Source organism: Acanthisitta chloris, unplaced genomic scaffold, assembly GCF_000695815.1.
Source record: "Acanthisitta chloris isolate BGI_N310 unplaced genomic scaffold, ASM69581v1 scaffold2044, whole genome shotgun sequence".
Lineage (NCBI taxonomy): Eukaryota > Metazoa > Chordata > Aves > Passeriformes > Acanthisittidae > Acanthisitta > Acanthisitta chloris.
Genome location: NW_008668534.1, coordinates 44444 through 59684, shown reverse-complemented (window position 1 = coordinate 59684; position 15241 = coordinate 44444). Strand labels below are relative to the sequence as shown.

Below are 15241 nucleotides of genomic sequence, written 5' to 3'. Positions count from 1 at the left end.
TTTATCTGTATGTGAACTCACAGTTTGGGATTTCTCTTCTGAAATATGTTTTTCTTCTGTGATCCTGCTTCCAGAATTAGAATCACTTCTTTCTCTGTGTGACAAAGCAGCCTGCCTGACCACAGAGGGCTCTAGTTGCACACCATTTTCCACAATCCAGGATAATGAGGAATGAAGGTGTATTACAAGCCTCAGTATGCTCCCCAACCCTAAGAAATGAGCACAGTCCAAAATGGTCACATCCATGTCTCTGGATCTGGAAGGCAGAGGAATTGCTGGCTGTCAGGATGTCTCAGTTTATCTCACAGTACATCCAGTATTTTAACTAGTATATGAAATTTCTTGTAGTTGAAAAACTGCTGACAGTTTGGAGTCCTACACTTAGATTTAACAGAAGCTTTGTTATTGATAGCACTTAAAGCACAGTCCAAAATGGTCACATCCATGTCTCTGGATCTGGAAGGCAGAGGAATTGCTGGCTGTCAGGATGTCTCAGTTTATCTCACAGTACATCCAGTATTTTAACTAGTATATGAAATTTCTTGTAGTTGAAAAACTGCTGACAGTTTGGAGTCCTACACTTAGATTTAACAGAAGCTTTGTTATTGATAGCACTTAACAGAGACAAGAAGAATCACTGCTTGGAAATCTTACTAGCACTCACAAAGCTTTATCAAAATCCTTTTGCCTTTATTCATAATCATAACAGGTCAACAAATAAAGTGACTTTTTTTTTATCCATCCCATATAGAGCTATAGGCATTAAGGCTTCATTATTGAATTTGGAACCCAACTTAAGTTTATCACCAAACATAAGGCAGATATGGAGACACAATAGTATTTAAATATTCTGGAGTGTGGAAAAAGTACAAAATTGTCAGTTTCTCATCTTTTATAAAAGGACTAATATAGCCAAAACGTGACCACTATGTTTTATAAGGCAGCAATTCAAACACTTCACTGTATCAGCGATCAACATTTCTGTCAAGCTGGCGTTACCAATATCTGAAGTCTCAGTTCTTCATCTTCCACATCTGGTAAACACTCTGACAGCTGGCTTGCTGTCACAAGCCACAAATAAATTATTCACAATTCACTTGCTCTTTGAAGAGTGATTACATCAGTCAATAGATTTACTTAGGACAGAGAAGAACAGAAATCAAACTTTCTGCTCACATGAGCTTCAGCTCCCTAGCAAATGCATCTCTTTTTTTCCTTAATCAAAAAATACTCAGGTATCCTGGTGCTGTCACCCTGCTGAGCTAATGCTACTCCTCAGAGCAAAGGTAACTGAGAAACTTCAATTGCTTCAGGGCAACAGAACTGTCCACCCTCCCAAACCATCTCTTCCAACAGCATATTTCTCAGTGATACAAATGTTCAACTTTTCTTTACATAGATGACACTCTAACCAGTATCAGAATGGTTCTGGTAAGAAATGTGTCTGAAGGAGATCTTTTGGGGCTTTATGTGACTGTCCTGCATGTAAGTCTGGATAGCTCATCAGAGGAGGGAAAGATGCAGATTTCCATCAGCTATATCAGAATGGGTCTCTGAGCCTTTTGCCACTTCCCAGCAAGGTGTACACATTTCATTTGTTTTCTATTTGTGCCTTGTTCATGTTTCTTGTGAGTTTGTTGTGAGTTTTTGCGTCTGCCATTATCAATATTGTATTTGTGGGGGTTTTGTCCAAACTATTGAGCTGTCTTCTTCAGTCTTCTTCATCTCACTATTCACCCATTGCCCCAGATGACTAAGTGTGCCACATTCTTGGAGAACTTCCCTGGGACAACTTTCCTTGGTGACAACCTGCCATTTGTTGCATCTTTTATTACTTACTAATTATCTTACTATTAATCGGTGAGTCAATGACCTTTTGCTTCATGGCACATAGCTAGTTCCTTTAAGAGCATCTATTATGCAAGGGAGGTCATAAGGTTTTTGACCAAAAGTATTATAATATATGAAATATATCCCCCTTCAAAGTATTTTTAATTAGTATAGTATACATTTACTCTGAATCTGTGATATGGTATCCTTAAACAATCCTCATTCTATCTGAAAATGTTATCCTTTTGGTTGCTAGTTTTAATTCATCTTTAAAACTTCATCATTTTGACATAGTACCTTCTTTGAACCTAAGCACTACTGCAGAGATTTTTTTTTATTTTTTTTTTCAGTCTTTTAAATCCCTTGAAGGATATTGAACTTGCAGACATTCTGGTCACTGCTTGTCACCAATGCTGTTTCTCAATAGCAACATTCTGAATCAGAATCTGCCCACTGCTCAGGGCCAAGTCAAGTGATACTTTGTCCCTCTGGGATTCTTTGACTACCTGTTCCAAGAAACAGTCAGTAAATCAGTTAGATAGAGCCTTGGGTCACAACCTGGTGGAACAATTGAAATTCCCATCTTTATGGAGTTTTCTGCCTTTGCTATCTGGCAAATATTGCAAATGGACTTCAGTCATTCCAACTACTGGCACCATATTGTATGGCTTTAGTCCAGTATTTTTCCTGTGTAGGCATGAAATTACTTGTGGTACAATTAATTCCTAGCTTTCTATAACATGTCACTGCTTCTTCACTCATGGTACTCCTTTGCTGTTCCAACATTAAGTTGTACCTGGGGATGATGGTAAGAAAAGAAAAGTCCTTATTAATGTGCCTGATCAAAGCTGCTGTAATTTTTAGTGTGGGTTAGGTAACAAGAACTGATATTCAATTTGGCACTAGATAGCTAGTTACATTTCATTTTTGTTTTTTTTTTTCTGAGGCAAACCTCCACATATTTTGAGACTTAATGTTCTAATGTCATAACACTCAAGCTGCTTGGTTCCTAAACAGTGTGTTATAAATAGCCTGAAGCAAATTATTTGTTTGGGTTTTTGTGTGTTGTGTAGTTTGTGTTTTGGTTTGTGTTTTATTTAAACATTATGGGAGAAATAATAAAATGCCTTTGTGGCAGGATATACTGGAAATATGCAACCTGTAATCCTACCCACTTCCCTTTTCAGACACAAAAGATGCACAGGCCACTGTACCTTGTCCATAATTGGTTGTGGCTGTAAGCAAAATGTCTCTAACATAATTCATCATCCATTAAAAACCTAAAGCAAAAAAACTGAACAAAGTTTTGCTTGGTATGGATGATTTGTGTGCAAGTTCTTTGCTGATAATGCCTGAAGTTTGATGTGGATGAATAATGCAGATGAGACTTTCATGCATGAAAAGTTGGTGTTTCTCTTGCTGCATCATAAACACACTGCTGTTTCTGATTAGGTTAGAATAAAAATGTAAATAGCTCCTGCCGTGACTAGGGATATTTAAATTGCTCTATCCAGAACATTTATTTTCATGAATCAAACAACTGATAAAAACAAGGCTGGGATTTCTCGTAAGCTCTCAATGCTGCATAAGCTCAGCTGAACACCAGAGTCAATGATGAAACCTCCATTATTTTCACTTACTGTTGCTATGTTGAGAAACAAACCCCAGAACTCTTTTTTTTATGGGAAAATTGTGAAATACACTTGGACATAAGTGCCAAGTGCAGAGTTAGTGTTTATAGGGTCCCGAATTGTTGTTTAAAGGGAACTCTTCTTATTTACATGACAGCTGAACTTTGTCCAGTTATCTCATTAAGTATGGCTGCTTTCTGTTAAGTGGTCAGGTTGTTGAGAAGTGACATTACTCATTTATGACACTAGCTGTTTCCTTCCAGAGAGGGCCCACGTTATCTCTAGCCTTCCTTTTACACATGGCATACCTGTAGAAGCCTTTCTTGTTATCCTTAATGTCCCTGGCTAGCCTCAACTCCAACTGTGCCTTAGGTTTCCTGACTATGTCTCTAGCTTCTCTTACAGCTTCTCTTCATTTTTCCCAGACCATTTGTCCTCCTTCCCACCTCCTAAAGGCCTCTCTTGTTCCCTTGAGTTTCCTCAGTAGAGGAAATACTTAATAACAGTTAGACTGAGTATATGGAGATCTTAATTTTCAATTGCCAGATTATATTACTTTCAGGATAGATTTAAGAGAAAATAGAGGAAGCAGACAGCCACTCTTCCATACCTCTGCTCTGCCCAGGCCAGCATCACTCAAAACAGTCCTATTAGCTCCTTTTTAAAAATCCTTCGAGTCTGGAGTCTGGATAGCCTCTGCAGGGCTGTCTGTTCTGCTGATTATGTATCCTACTGTGCGGGTGGGTTTCCCTGTCTGATGTGCCTGTGACTTTTCAACTGTTCCTGTGAACAGCCACATTCACAGTCCCAGTTATCTTCTGCCCTGTCGCAGCAGTGACTGCCTCCAGATGCTTCGGAAGGTAATGAGGTAGAAGATGTGGAGATCTGGGATGATTCACCTATTCTGGATTATTTTGATATGTAAATAAGTGCACAATATAGCCCAAATGTATGAAATATAATATCTCTCCCAAAATCTATTAGCATAGCATTGAATATTGTTGCTCGCTTTACACACTTTTGTCTATGCAATTGTTTTTCAGGTCTTAGCATTCTGTGGCAGTGAGTGTCATAGTTTGTTTATGCATTCTATGAATAGCTATTTCCTTTTATCAGGCATAAATTTGTTGTCTTTCGGTTCTGGTCACTGTCACTTGTCTTTTGTGTTAGGCAATATGGAGAATGAAAGCTCTCAACATGTCTTCTCTGGAGTATTCAGTATTTTTTTGGCTATATCCCTTCTTGCTGATGTTCTTTTAGAGATGAGCAATTCATTTCTCTTCAGGTCTTCTCAAATGACATTTTCTCCTTTTTTCCCATCAGCCATAGTAATTTTGCAATTTTTTTGAGATGAGGACACCATTATTGCACACAGTGTTTGAAGGAAACCCACAATGCTGCTTAATCGTACAGCAAAATTCTAATAATTTCCCAACTGTTTTTCATCCCAGTTCATATTCATGTTAGCAACTTGTTACTTGTTTTTTTTACCACAGCCACACTTGTAATTGAAAAGGTAATTGTGTTATTTTACTTTAAACTGGATGTGCTTGAGGTGAATTTGAGGTTTCATTTCCATTGTTGAACCCAAAGCTGAGTGTTTTATGCTGATTATGAAAGATACATGCCTGACTGTATTGCTTATTTTGTCTCCTACTCCTTGGTTGGACATTTAATCATCACAACACTACTTTTTAATGAACTTTAATTAAGAATCTGGGTCATACTGTTGTGAAACTGTATTTAGATTTGAACTCAAGTTATTGGTATTTACAGTCACCATAGTTCTAGTCTTTACTCTGTTTTCCATGTTTTATTGCATATATCTGTTTACTTCATGCCCTTTTGAAGCTTTTTTCCCAGATAATTTTTTTCTGTTTGGACAGCTGAAAAAACTAAATAAAGACTATTCGAGTTAAAAGTAGTGTGTGCTGCTAGTTTGCCCTTGCAAAATAACTGTGTGTACCTTGATGAAGCAGGTATTTAAAGGTACTCCTGAATTCTTTGAGATATGATTCTTTTGAATCAATTTATTTTTATTCACTGGAGACATCTTTTTTTAAAATTTTCTGTTCTATACACAAGGGCTGTAGATGTCACTGCAACTTAATTAAAATATTCTAGTTTGCACACTCTAATAAATGATGCAAGTTAAAGCATGGTGTACTTGCTTAAATGAGCCTACAGGTCAAATGTCACCTTTCAGATTGACTTCTCATCAAGTGAACTCAAATGTGCTAGACAGAGCCAGCAAAAAGTTTTAAAAACAAGATTCTGAAGCTGTTCTTGTTTCACTGAACATGTCTCATGAATGGTGGCCACAAATTTTAGGGAGCTGAGAATTATTTTTCTTCTCATGTATCCTGCGACTTCTTCATTCTATCTACCTTACTTAATAACATTCACTTAGAAAGATATATAGGAAGACTCAAAATCTGTTTTAAAAGGTGATGTGACTTGTAAATTTTTTTTGTGAACTTGTAAGTTATTTCTCTTTATTCTGGTGAAGTGCAAATTAATTTTCAGCTGAAGGCTTTAATGGCTAAGAGTCATTTATATTGACTGCCACAAGAACATTTTTACTAATTGAATGTGGTCTGAGAGCATTACATGGCATGTTTTTGCAGACATTGATGAATGTGCAACTGGAAGGCATAGCTGTGCCAATGACACTGTTTGCTTTAACTTGGATGGTGGGTATGACTGTCGATGTCCTCATGGCAAGAACTGCACAGGAGACTGTATCCATGAAGACAAAATCAAGCACAATGGTCAGATTTGGGTGCTGGAGAATGACAGATGCTCTGTCTGCTCATGCCAGGTCAGTATAAATGGAAGTAGCTGCTTCTGCAAGGTGGTAGTAGGGATGAAGGGAAGAGTGTTGTGATTCGGGTGAAATTCTTGTTTTAGCTGTCTTCCCAGGTGCGTGTGAGGTGCTACAGAAAAATAAAAGTATATATTATATAGGAGTTTTGGGAGAGCTGCTCTCTTGAACCTGCACAGGCAGAACATCCATGGCAAGTTCATTATGATACTGGGAGAAGGATGATAGTACTGTTTTGTTAGCAGAGATGCCGCCTGTGTTTTCTGGGTGGAAGTAATAGCATTTTCATGCAAAGAAACTGTCTAGACACATATTAGGGTTGAAGACTGATGCCAGTATCTATAGCAGATGGCTGTAAATAGAAGTAGGTTCTGTATCTGCAGAGTAAGTCAGCTTAACTTTCTCAAATGTTTGCTGTGGGAAGTTTGGTCTCAAGCTAAACGCTGATGGAGAATGAAGGCCCAATACACTGCTGACAATGTCCTGAGCATTTCAGCAAGCTCCTGTCTTGGGCATGAGTTTAATTTCACATAAACCTATCATCTTCCTTATGTGAATAATTGCAGAAGAGAGGGATTGCTCTTCCTTGATACCCCCTTCCAGTCTGGTATTCTGTGATACTATGATACTCTATAATCTGGAAATTTGAAGCAAAGTTCATCTAGCATCCATATGAAAATGACAAACATAGTGCAATCCATTAAAATTTGACTCTTGGAGAAGACACCGCTGGGTTTCACCACCTCAGGAGAGAACTGCCTGAAGATTGGTTGTATGCAGCATGTTTAACAGGAGAACTTTATGGTAGTTACTGAGTGTGTGTTGGGGTTTCTGACTCCATTGGAATTGTATTTTGACAAAGATACTATGTGGTAGAAAAACTTGTGAGCTGCTAGTGGCTTAGAATCATGCAAAAAAAGCAAATTTTGGCACAAGTATAACTGGAGCTGTGCAAATTTCTGCCATTGCTGTATGTCTGTGTTCTCTAAACAGAATGGATATGTGATGTGTCGGCGAATGGTCTGTGACTGCCAAAACCCCACTGTTGACCTCTTCTGCTGTCCTGAGTGTGACCCGAGGCTCAGCAGTCAATGTTTACATCAGAGTGGAGAGCTTTCCTATAACAGTGGTGATTCCTGGATCCAGAACTGTCAGCAGTGCCGCTGTTTGGTAAGGCTCCTGATTACAACAGCAGAGACAGGAGGGAAAAAGGATATGTGATATTCTGGTCTGTGAATAGTTTAATTTTAATGCATTAGCATCCATTGAATTTCTTCTGGAGTACGTCTATAATCAAAACATGGTTTTCATGGATTTTTGTCAATATTGTCAAGTTCCTGTCAAAAATACATTTTGGCACAATAGACATAATATAAATTATTTAATCAAGAAGATTGTTTTAGCAAAGAGAGGAGGTCAATTGGATATAGCACCTACACAGCAGCACTCAAGTGTTTGCTCATTCAAAGGCTGGTGAAGCTGTATAAGGAAATTCTAAGTATGTATTTATTACCACAGTTGATAATTTCAAAGATGCTGGTAGACTAAAACTTGTTTATTCATTCAGATATTCTGAGTAGCAGAAAAATAATAAGACTTTATGCATTTTTCAAAACAGTGAAATGAGGTTTGGAAATAAGTGCCTGTTAAAGCTTGTCATCTTTTTCCTAGGCATATATTTCAGAGTCTGAGCAAAAGCTATTCTGCATAATGCTGCTCAGGAAGGTTCCATGACAGAAAAAATCCCAAGATAAAAACAACTAGCTTTTATCACAGGTTATCTCCAAATGCAAAGCCTGGTCTATGTAGCAGCTTTGGCTTGTCAGGGTATCATGAATAACAGCCAGAAACCAATTTCTGTAGTGACTGTGCTTTCAATGTTACCACTGCTAAAATCCAATGAAATAAATTCCCATGGGCTTCATTAAATGTCTTAAAAATGAAACAAAACAACCTACAATTTAGGATCTCAATAGATGTTTCTTTTTTGTCAAGATGTTACTTCTGTAGCTAAAGCCTCTTTCTTTCAGTGGTCATGGATTTTTTTTGGGTGACAATGTATTGTCTACTCTCTGTATTGTCCATCACTGCAAAAGAACAGATTGAAGTACCAAGATCAGTGACTGGATTCGAAGATCGCTTTCATTCTTACCATCAAGCAATTCAAAAAGAGGAAAACTGACCCAGATGAGAATTTTGTAAAGGAGCAACTTGACAATACTTTCTGCAACAAGAGGAGTAAATTTGGAGCTATGACAAATATCTGGGACTTTTTTTATCAGCTTTTGCTCTGGAGATAGTGAACTCTGCATTCTCAAAGTCTAAGATATAGTTTGTGTGAATAAACTAATTTCCTAGGGCTAAATGCTGTTCTCTTTGCCCCCCTTAACTCCAGACTACTCAATCTGTACTCAAATGATCTGAATAAACTGGAGGTCAGAGATGGACCTGCTCCAAAAAAATATGCATTAATGACTTCTGTGAAGTCTCTTATTTGACCAGTAGATCTGCAACTTTGGCCCTTGTCCAGAGTGAAGGAAAGCTTCTAGTAACTGATATGAATAATTAAAACATCTTTAGATTTATGTGCAGGCATACAGTAACTTCCCCTAGGGATGTTCTGGCTCAACACGTGTCTACTTTTACCTTTTCTTACCCTGACTGTACTAAGCCCACTATGCAGAAAGTGTGTTTTAAGTTTGGAAGTTCAGGTATTCAGATCATAATATCCTACATGGATGGTAGGTGGGTGGAGGTCCTCTCAATGAAAACATGCTGGTGTTTCCCATTACGTTGGGCTGCTGGTAACTTGCCACCCTTAATCCAGCCATGTAACCATAGAAAAGATAAATCTGAGGGCTTTTTATGGCAAGCCAACTGTCCAAATAGAAGTAAGAACTAGGTGAAAATGGAGATTTTGTAGCAATTTTGCAGGCCAGGCATGCTATAGCTTCTGTCACTTGCAGAAGTAGGGCCTCACAAGGACAGGCCCATATCCTGTATTGCATGACTTTTACGGAGAATTCGCAGCTGCAGCTTGATACAGAGTGTATTGAAGTAGGTTAAATCTAATATGCTTTCTGAAAAGCATGCAGAAAAAAGCACCTGACCTGCTGTGTCTCACACAGGCAGTGAATATCAGTGTTCTCTGTGCTAAATTCTGAATAGGATCAGATGGGAAGAATTAGCCAGCTAGGAATCTTCATGTTGGTTCAGAGGAATGGGTGATGAAACAAAATAAGAGCTAATAATCTTATCTTGTTCTCTGAAAACAGCAAGGAGAAGTTGATTGCTGGCCCTTGCCATGTCCAGAGGTGGACTGTGAATTCAGTGTCCTCCCCGAGAACGAGTGCTGCCCACGCTGTGTCACTGACCCCTGCCAAGCAGACACCATTCGCAATGACATCACCAAAACCTGTCTAGATGAAACCAATGTCATTCGCTTCACCGGATCATCTTGGATTAAGCATGGCACAGAGTGCACCCTCTGCCAGTGCAAGGTAAAGTGTATAAAGATGAAGCCAAGATGCTTCTTTCCCAACTTGTTCTGTGGCACATAAATATTAATGCACTGAGTCTGCTCAGTGAGCAGTTGGTGCCTACACTTGTTTTAAAGCAGTAAAAATGAAAGTGTTTAGCTTAGTTAGCTGTACTCTTGCATGTGCTGGAAGGGTGGTTTAATGTGCTCGCAGGTCAGAAGCAGGACAACAGCCCACACTGCAGAGTTCTGTGGACACGGTAGTGGGCTTTGGTTTTCCACCAGTATAGCTCAGTTCCAGTCTGATCACAGTTCTTACTGGATTCTTAGCATGGATTACTTTGTTCTTAGCATGGAGGTCCAAGCTCCATGCTATCTTGGAAACATGCAAGCATGGGTATGTAATACTAGACTTTGCACAAGAAATTTGTTCAGTGTGATACTGTGGTGTTATTGGAACTGATTGATTTGCTTTCTGAGAGTAGTAATTGTTCTGAGACTAGTTATATGGTCACATAGCTTCTGTGCTTTAAAATTAATAGCATAATAAACATGTTCAGAACATTTTCCATTTTTGTAGCCAAAGGAATTCGTTGTCTGAGGAGAAGAAATAATGGCTATGGGCATATGTGAATTCTGGCATCTCTTTTTAAAGATGCAAAAGAAAAGGAGCTTCAAATAAGTGTTTCCATTCAAAGTAAGGTGGATTGTGTTTTCTGCCATCCAATACTGAAGAATGACAAGATGTATTTCCCCAGTAGCCAAGGAGAGAGGGACAGCAGGATTCATCCAGAGATCTTTAATTATTACTGAAATTCACAGTTGATTTTGGGCTTCCTTCTGTCCTTCCCAAGCAAGATGCTTCCCAAACTCTAATACGTGGTACAATTAGCTACTTTGAAAAAGTGCTTGTAAAAATAATCTAACTTCAATATCTCCTTCCATGAGAACTGGGTGGTCAGGCAGCAGAAGCTGTCATGTATCATCTTCTTCCATGTTACCTGACACAATACTGTGTGCAGTAGCAGCTGCTGCCGTCAAGGCATAGTCCTTTCTTAAGGGCAGTGGTAAGCACCAAGTGTTGGCATTTGTTTTGATGTCAGAACAGGCCAGTGGTTAGAAGAAGATGCTGTGATCTGACAGACTGGCTAATAGTTAGAAATCTGGGTGCTGCCTAAAGGGTGTTGAAACAGACGTACAGTAACCTGCACTCTTGGGGTCTGTGGCTGGTGGTATACACCAGCGTCAGTGCTAGAAGTTTCTTTTTATTTGGTCTAGTTGCTGACCTTCTTGTGCATCTGTTTCCCCAGCTGTAAAACAAATAGTTATGTGTGATTCTTTCCTAAAGCACTATTGAGATCAGTGATGGGAAATATGTTGTCCTTGTACTGGTAATCAGTAGCAATGCAAAAGGCAGGTATCAGTTGTGCTGATGGCCACCTGTGTGCTGCTCCCATCTGCCCTTTTGTCTTACACAAAGACTGAACCTTAAGCACTGACTAATTGGTATTCAGTGCAAACACATACACAGACTAATAAAATTCATTGCTGCATTGTGACCACATGTAGGATTAAAATTGGTACTCTGCCAAACTCCATAGTTTTAATGACTCAGGTGTGAATCTGCGTAACAATGAAGATGTACCACCTTGTCCCTCGGCAAGCCAAGTCTTACTCAATTCTCTTTACAGAGCAGTTTTTGTTTTGAAATATACTAACTGCTCATGTTGATGACATTTTTAATATTGCAGTTCTGAATGCAAGCAGTCTGCTCCCTCCAGATCAGCTTAATGGTGTACCCAGTTTCCTTCTCATTCATCCTGTGTCACCCCACTCTTTTCATGCAGAGCACCACAAGGAAGGTCAAAGCTCCAGTCTAAGCCTCTCTAAGCAGGCTATAGCAAAACAGGTTTACAGAAATCCTTTAAGAATTCAGAAACCTGGGCATCAGCTAAAGCAGTCTTAGCCACAAAAACATTTCTAATCACAAGTAAAGAAGGTGGAGAGTAGGATTGTAACCTTCTGCAACAGAAGGACTGAACAAAAATGCTTGAATTATTCAGACCTTCGTCTGTCAGTTTAATCTGTTGAATGTATTTGGAGTAATTGGTAAATAATTCTCAGCTTTCATTTGCATTGTAAGAATCAGAGTTAAGAGAAGTAGTAGAGATGCAGAAAATTATTTCTGCAGTATTTTAATGATGTTCATAGGCAATCTGTTCCCTTAACAGCTAATATTCTCAGAAGAATGTCTGGACTATCAGGAAAAAGTTTATGGATTCATGTTTGCTGGTGTTACAGACAGGATGTATTAACTTGAAGCATTCAGGGCTAAGCAAAACCCAGAATCCCTTCTGCCTGGTCTGAGTAAAACTCCCAAGTGCCCTGTCCTGTTCATCAGCTTTGTGTACTTGAGCAAATGCCTGATGCCTTTGTGTTGGGAGCATTTCTTCCACTGATCCCAGCTTCTTTCAGTTTGACCGTTTCAGCTCTGGGACACAGGCCACAGCAAACCAAGCAATTAGAGGAATCATAATAGCACTTTCCCTTGGGCAATGGAAGGACATGACAGCAATGTCATGAATCTGATACAAGTCTGTACATGTCTTGTATTTTACAAATCTTTACATTCAGATCTGGTGGGTGATTGCAAACAGTTGAGCTTGTTAAATTTACTTGTTTTGTACAAAATGCAGATTATTTCAGTTCTTCTTCCTGTTTTTCCATCCTTTAGAATGGCCACGTCTGTTGCTCAGTGGATCCACAGTGCCTTCAGGAACTGTGACACCAACAACCTTCTCTCACAAGCAGTTTCTGGCTAAAAAAAATTCCTTCATGAAAAATAGACCTTTAGACCAAAAATTGTTCAAAATTAAAATGAAAACTAGGTTGGTTTTGTTTATCTGAAATGCAGATATGTGATGAACTTGGTTACCTCAATCAGAGTGAAATTTATGGGACTCAGGATGAGCTCAGATGTGTAAACCTTTGTATAAGGTTAGGCCAAATCTTCTGGCTGTTTGTCCGTCTGGCATCCTTGTGCAGAATGTTTAGGTTAGTGTAAAGTGGCACATTGTAATGCTGTACATAATGATGTCAAGATCCAAAATCAACTAGGAGCTCTTACAGGGTCTTCTGAAGCTTTGAGAGTCCCAACACGTGACCAGATGCAGCAGTTTTACCTAATCATGTTTGGAACTGCACAAATGTGTTTGATTGCTTACTGCAGAACTTAGCAGATGTTTGAGTAAAAGGAATTCCTTCCGGAATAAAGAACCTAGCAGCTAAGATGTGATGTGTACAGTATGTGCGCTGAAAAAAAAAGATAGAAGTTATTGTAAAAAAAAACAACAAAAAGAAAACCCGTGATGCACAGGCATGGCTTCTTAATGTTTTCTGATGGGAAAAGTCATCAATATTTCCTTGTTTTACTGCACTTGCTATTATTTCTTGATTGACTTTGTTCAGTATAAGCTCGTTATTGTGCAAATTTAAATAAATATTTCTCTTACCTTAAGTTTCTGTTTGTGCCATTGTATTGAGTCTAGCTGAGAAGGAACTCACAGTGCTGTGCTTTACACTGGTAGCTAGAAAGGTGTCAATAACACCCCAGTGTTTTGGCTACCACTGAGCAGGGCTGGCACAGCACCAGTGCTGTCCCTCAACATTCCAGACCCCATTAGTAGGCTGAGAGTGGGCAAGATCCTGGGAGGGGACACAACTAGGCCAACTGATGCAAACTGACCAAAGGAATATTCCATTCCATATGACATGTCAGCTCAGATATAAAAGCTGAAAGAGGAGAAGGAAAGGGGAGGGCATTCATTATTACATTTGCTTTCCTGAGCAACTATCATCTGTGCTGAAGCCCTGCTCTCCTGGAGATGGCTGAACACCTGCCTGCGGTGAATTAATTTCTTGTTTTGCTTTGCTTGTGTGCACAGCTTTTGCTTTCCCTATTAAACTGTCTTGGTTTAAACCCACAAGTTTTCAAGCTTTCACCCTTTGATTCTCTCCCCCATGCCACTGGTGGGAGAGTGAGCAAGCAGCTGTGTGGGGCTTGGCTGCTGCCTGAGGTTAAACCACAACAGCCATCTTTCACTAGCATGCCTGGGCAGCTGGACTCTACCAGTAAAGTATTGCCTGTCTATTGCCTCTTCTACATATGAGAGCCTCTGCCCAGCACAACCTTTTGCCTATTTTGTCTTATTTTTCTTAAGATACACATAAGTAACTTCATGCATCTGAGTCATTAGGGTGGGTTGAACAGCAAATTCAAGTGCCTAAAGAGCAGACCCTATGCTCCAGCAGGATGCTGTCATCCAAAGTGGGTACAGACCATTTGTGTGTGACTTGCATCTGTTCCGATTTACAGGGGATCTTCTCCAAATTCCTCCTCTCTCTAGCTGCCACGGTTTGGTTTGTGTTCCATAAGCTCCACAGCTGTTTGTGTTGTCTGTGTAAAGTATCTTAATGCATGGGGATTACTTCAATATGCAAACCCTGTTTTCACTACTGTTCTGTTGGGACAAAAAATGAAAGAGGCCACATGACCAAAGCTATGTTATTCTCAAAGACAAATAAAGAATAAAGCAATGCTTACAAATTGCAGGCTGAAAAGGCTGAATTTGTAAGGAATGCATCAGACACAATGGAGGCAAGACAGGAGAGGAAGAAACTGCCCAAGATGACAGCACTCTTTAAATACTGCTTTAGAAGTCGTGTTCTTTTCGAAGTGCCTTACTGCTCTTCAGCATCTCTCTTGCCACTTCAGTAGATTGTCATGCAGCCTGGACAGGCAAAACTTCCATTAATATTACCCTTGTGTATTGTTAAATTACAATGGAAGGCCATGTATGTGGTTTTACAAAACAGAATTATTTCTCACAAACAAATGCTACTTCACAGACTTTCATATACAGCAGGACATCAAAGGAATCCCATGCAACCACATGTGTCTGGTAGGTATTCCCCTGAACCCTAGGACTGGATGTTTTTGGATCAGGAAATAAAAGATATGCTAGGCCATTGAATGCAAATAACACAAACAAACCCAAGAAACTAAAAATCTGAAAAAAGGAAAAAAAAAACCAAAAAGACACAAATGGATAGTTTAGATTGAACCGTTAAAATTACGAAGATTTTCAGACTAGATAAACCCTTTTCTTCCCCTAGTCCATAAATAACAGGTATTCAAGAGTCTTGGTGTTTTGTCCCATTGCTGGACAACTGCAATCACAGTTTTTAAAGAGAGTTAGCTGCCTGAAAAACAAGCTGCTTTCTGTACAATGTTTTCTTGCCTGCTAGTAATTGTCAGGAGGTCATGTTTTCCCCTCAGATGCTGAGGCACATCTCCAGTGGATTTCAGCAGCAGCTGCATGCCTATTTCTGAGAAAAGCTTTTGCAGAAGTTGTTACCGTTTAAAAACTGCATTTCAATTTCATTCAAGAATAGGTACAAGATAAACATAGAAAATGC

General features: G+C 39.2%; 1 protein-coding gene across 1 annotated transcript in view; it reads left to right on the top strand.

Annotated features, from left to right (window-relative positions):
• The window catches only part of NELL2 (NEL-like 2 (chicken)), a 133798-nt gene extending 120518 nt beyond the window's left edge, over positions 1–13280 (top strand). The window contains exons 16-19 of the mRNA XM_009072914.1: positions 6089–6282; positions 7279–7455; positions 9561–9785; positions 12498–13280. Of these exons, the coding sequence (XP_009071162.1) occupies positions 6089–6282; positions 7279–7455; positions 9561–9785; positions 12498–12548 (647 nt within the window). The 3' untranslated portion in view covers positions 12549–13280. The remainder of the gene's footprint in view (positions 1–6088; positions 6283–7278; positions 7456–9560; positions 9786–12497) is intronic.
• Positions 13281–15241: the final 1961 nt, after the last annotated feature.